General features: G+C 37.1%; 1 protein-coding gene across 2 annotated transcripts; it reads right to left on the minus strand.

Moving 5' to 3' along the window:
* Positions 1-3,502, minus strand: LOC113872459. 2 transcript variants are annotated; one of them, XM_027510026.1, is made up of 5 exons: positions 3,002-3,456; positions 2,608-2,760; positions 1,779-2,456; positions 795-1,493; positions 163-674 (listed from the first exon to the last, which is right to left on the minus strand). In XM_027510026.1, the coding sequence occupies exons 1-5, from the start codon at positions 3,335-3,337 to the stop codon at positions 387-389; spliced, it is 2,154 nt and encodes a 717-aa protein (XP_027365827.1). In that variant the 5' UTR covers positions 3,338-3,456; the 3' UTR covers positions 163-386. The 2 variants fall into 2 exon arrangements, with proteins under 2 accessions (XP_027365826.1, XP_027365827.1); XM_027510025.1 differs by having other exon boundaries at positions 1-1,493; positions 3,002-3,502.
* Positions 3,503-4,598: the final 1,096 nt, after the last annotated feature.

Consider the following 4,598-nt stretch of genomic DNA (forward strand, 5'->3'; position numbering starts at 1 on the left):
AAGCAAAACTAAATTGTTATAGATATACTGACAGAACAAAACGAGGAACGGAAAACCAATATCTAATTTTCCTGTGTAACTCCGAAGACCATACCCAATTGTTCATACCTCTGCTATCAGTAAATAATAAATAAATAGAATCTTGGAATCATAGTGCAAATGTTATAAAGCCAATTCACAAGTCTTTTGCAAACTACATGTTAGGTGCCAAAAGTTTAAGCTCACATGAAAAGCAAATTACAGAGACATTTACAGGATACCCCTCACTAGAAAGATTTGGCAAAACAAGGGGAGCCTTTTGTTAATTTCACTTCAAATCAGAAAACACTCTGAGGTAGTAAGACTAGTTAGAGAAACCGCATTTTCTTTAATTTACAGTACAACAACTATGTGGAAGCCTCAGTTACTGCAAGAGCAAGAGTCTCTGGCACAGTCATGGATGCTTCAGCCACTGGAGGTACAGAATAAGACTGCAACAACTGAGTGTAGTGAAACTCAATTTGTAGTCTATGATGAAACGGGGTTTGAGTTGATGATATTAAACCTTTCTTGACATCTGCTTGCAATTCTCTAATAGGAATTGCTGCCAAGAAGCTTTTAATATATTCTTTGCAAGCTTCCTTCCCTCTGCAAACAACCTCCTCCTCCTTCTGACTCTTCAACTGTTCGTCTGTCTCTGCAACAGAATCCACCTCTTTGCCAATTATTTGCTGGATCTGCCCGTCATTCTGCTCTAATACTTCTGCAACAGTTTGCTGGTCACTGGTTGCTTTTTCACCTGACGGCTGAGTAACATCTTGCATTTTGTATATTACTGTGTTGCTGTCAAATTTCAAGATATATGCCTGATTGCATCCTTCATAAAGCCTCTCTCCCAAAGTGTCAATGATGCAGTAAGCATCAGCTTCAACTTTGAGGATGAAGAAATGATCATTCCAACTAATAATATAAATCTGGGGCTCACCATTATTAGTGCACTCCTGGCCAGCATGACTAATCTCATCCCAGATGTTATCGAAAGACATGGCCCCATGCAGAAAATCGAATCTTCCCTCATCCATTCCTTCTGGATGAAAAAAACCAATAAATGACTTCCCAGGAACCACAGAGAGGGGTCGTATTTTGGCTTGAATGACAGTTTCAAGATCGAAATGCTTGTCAGGGAATCGCTCCCTATATGTCTGGTTTTCACATAAGTTCCTCCATTCTAACGAGCCTTCTCGTATAAGACTGTCAAACTGAGATTTTATTGGCATAAGATCGTGATTGTTTTGGAACCAATCAGCAATTACTGCAACAAGAGCTGTACATGCGCTCTCGCCTGCTGCACGTTCACTGCGCTGATCAATTGTGGCAAAGAACATCTGTGTCTGAAGTTTCATGTGGCCATCACGACTCATTACTTCTTTCTGCTCCCAGCTCCCAACAGCAAAATTGTCATCCCCAAATTCAGATACTGACGATCGATTAGCACCTGAATCGTCCTCAGTCTTCTGTGACCAGCAAACAGCGTGAAACATCAGTACTGATAAAAACTAATTAACAGTAGTTTTTCACATGCAACAAAAGTTGCAGAGAGGTTCAGAAGTTACTGTCACTAATTCCTCATTAAAATGGCTTATCACATATGCCAGATTACTAGTCAATAGGTACTAATCAGTAATCACAAAGTCCAAAGAAATCAATTTTCAGGACACCAGCAATCTATTATCATGTTCTTTTATGCCATAAACATGTAGATCAATGAAATCAATGAAAAGGAAAGAGTAAATCCTTACCCCGGGTGAAAGGGATTCATCTGAGCTAAGCTGTCGACGATCATAATCAATGTCATCGCCGCCATCCTCTCCGTAAGCCTTCTTCAACAGTGGCTCTCCTTTAGACTTAGGAGATCTGAAACTCAACTTCCTCTTCCTCCAAGGCAATATGCTGCGCCTCGAACTCTGCAATACATAAGGCTCAGAGGATGAAACACTTGAATCCTCTATCTGCGAACCCCCAACATCTGACTTGTGCTTGCTGTAGTAAACCCAGTCTTCATCTTCACCAGTCACCCTCATGCTAGAATAAAATGATCCCCCAGCATTTGCATATGCCAGTTTTCCATAACTGAATGACTTCCTCACACTGGAATCCTCCTTCACCTCATCTGAATCACCGTCCTCGAAATCATCAAGCGAGTCAGAGTCAAAAGGGTAATTGTATTCACCATCCTCACTCCTAGCAGAGAAATTCCCTTCACTTCCCTCTTCCTCACGACACGCTTTCTTTGCTTTCCTAGCAGACACAAACTCTGTCAAAATCTTCACTTTTCTCAGACCCGCTTTAATCGTCGAAAGCTCATCTTTCTCTACCAAGGTAGTTTCTCCAACGGGTGAAGGCAAAGGCACTATTGATTTGTGAACTAACTCTGTGCTCTCATGAACCGCTCTTAGCTCCACTAAGCTAATTGATATCTACATACAAAGAAAAACTATCACTATAAATACAAAAACAACAAATATGAAGACTCAATGTTGAATCAAAGCATAACTACTATAGTATCAATTGAACCAGCCTATAACATAATAACACAGTGAGTAAAAAGTTGTGGATGAACACACATACACTGAGTGAAGGACAAGAGTCAACAGAACCAGAAACAGTGAGCGGAACGTTCAAATCAAAATCCTTTTTATCAACCGCAGATGCAAATTCAGCTAGATTCAAAGATGCAGTTCCAATTACAGAAACCTTGGTCTTTGACCTTTCATTTAACCCCTGCAATAGAGAACAAACCAATTCAAATCCATTTCCCAGAATCAATAACAACATTTTTAAAAAAATCCAATTTACCCACAGAACATTTTTTAAAAATAGCCAATAAAACACAAAATATGGGAAGTCAAAAAATTCCCAAATTAAAACATTTTTCTAACCCAAACTAAAAATATAATTTTTCAGAAATTGAAAAGATGTGTGTGTGTGTGTGAGAGAGAGAGACAGAGAGAGAGAGAGAGACGGTGAAGAGAGATAAAGCGATCTCCCAAGGGTGAAATGCATTGTCCTTGTAAGCAGAGAGGGTGCAAGATGTGTGAAACTCCTCGTCCCAGAAAACGACATCGTTTTGGTCAGGTTGTGCTTCTCCGGTGAAGTTTCTGGCGACGGCGTTGCGACGAAGGGAGCTAAGGGTGAGTTTGGGACCCTTCCACCTAATCTCGAGCGCAAACCCTTTGCCTTCACTCTGCCGCACCAGATCGCAGCCGTGGAGAGTGAGAGTTCTGACAACAAGCTTCACCTCGTACTTCTTCGACACCAGAGGAGGCCACGGCCTCCACTTCATCATCTTCACCACCATCTTGAGCCGCTTTGAGTTTTCCACCAAAACGGCGTCGTTGGTTGTGTTCAAGTTGAAGGCGAAGAAGGGAAAAGGAAAAAAGAGAAAGAGAAGAACGGAAATGAAAGTGGGATCTTTGGGAAGGATTCCAGCGCTGTTATATTAACGCCATTTTGTCATTTTTGTGAGGTACAAAGATAATATTGGTGCAATTAAAGCAACTTCCATTTTTTTTTCCCCTTTCATGATAAGACATTTATCATTTTTTTATTGTTGCTTTTGTTTCATTATTTCAAATTTGTGTAAGATTTTAAAATTAAATATTTTTAAAATTAGTATTATCTTAGGTTATGTTTTAATGTTATTTTCTTAATATTTTCTCAATTTTCTTAAAATTATAATGATTACTCGTCTAATTAATTTTAATAATATATATAAAATATATATATATACACAGTTGTTTAAAAAATATTTGAATTATTTAGTAGGGAACTAGGCTGAAAAGCTAAGTAATTATAATTTATTTATATATTATTAAAGAATAAAATTATTAAAATTTGTGAAACGAGAGATAAGTTTAATTTATATAAATTTGTAAGATTTTTATTTTAAAAAGAATATTATTTTTTCTCCGATAAGAACTTATATACTAACTCACCTAAATTAAAACGTAATTTTATTATAAAAAGAAAAAAGAAAAAGTGATTGATATTTTGTAATAATAAAGAATTGGTTTATTACTCCAAGTAGTCCTATATAACAGTGGATAATTGTCTTAGAAGGATCCAAATTCCTGTGGATCCTCAGACTTTGCTTATTGACAAAGTGTAAAAGGAGTAATTGCAACCGTTAGCCATTATTATCATCTCCATCAATTCCAATTTCACCTTGCTGCTTTACGCGTAAACCTCATCAAGCGTTTCTCTCCATCCACCTTCATTCTTCTAAAGAGACTAAAGATGTCAAATATAAAATTTAAATTATTAAATATTTTTCGTTTACACATTTGCTCATTTAAAAAAATTCATTTATTAAACACTTTGCTTTCTAAACTTACTTGTATAACTTCAAATCTTAAGCCTTAAGTATATGTAGAATTAATACGAAGGGCAATCTATCAGATCAATGAATACCCTATTTGTGCCTATAACGTGCTGATAGATTACACACACTACAAGAGCATGGGCATAGCACATGGTATTGATTTCCTATTACTTACAAGGAAAGTATGAAAATAGTTAAATACAAATTGACGATGTTAATAAGATTAGCACATAAGAGA

Source organism: Abrus precatorius, unplaced genomic scaffold (assembly GCF_003935025.1).
Source record: "Abrus precatorius isolate BTA unplaced genomic scaffold, Abrus_2018 Scaffold7, whole genome shotgun sequence".
In the NCBI taxonomy this organism is placed as follows: domain Eukaryota; kingdom Viridiplantae; phylum Streptophyta; class Magnoliopsida; order Fabales; family Fabaceae; genus Abrus; species Abrus precatorius.

What these genes read in the sequence shown, in the direction of transcription:
- LOC113872459 (XM_027510025.1), bottom strand. Translation starts at nt 3,337, where the DNA reads ATGGTGGTGAAGATGATGAAGTGGAGGCCGTGGCCTCCTCTGGTGTCG. An exon ending in TCGCTTTATCTCTCTTCACC is followed by an intron (nt 2,761 to 3,001) that starts GTCTCTCTCTCT and finishes TCTCTATTGCAG; the next exon opens with GGGTTAAATGAAAGGTCAAA. An exon ending in ATGAATCCCTTTCACCCGGG is followed by an intron (nt 1,494 to 1,778) that starts GTAAGGATTTAC and finishes TGCTGGTCACAG; the next exon opens with AAGACTGAGGACGATTCAGG.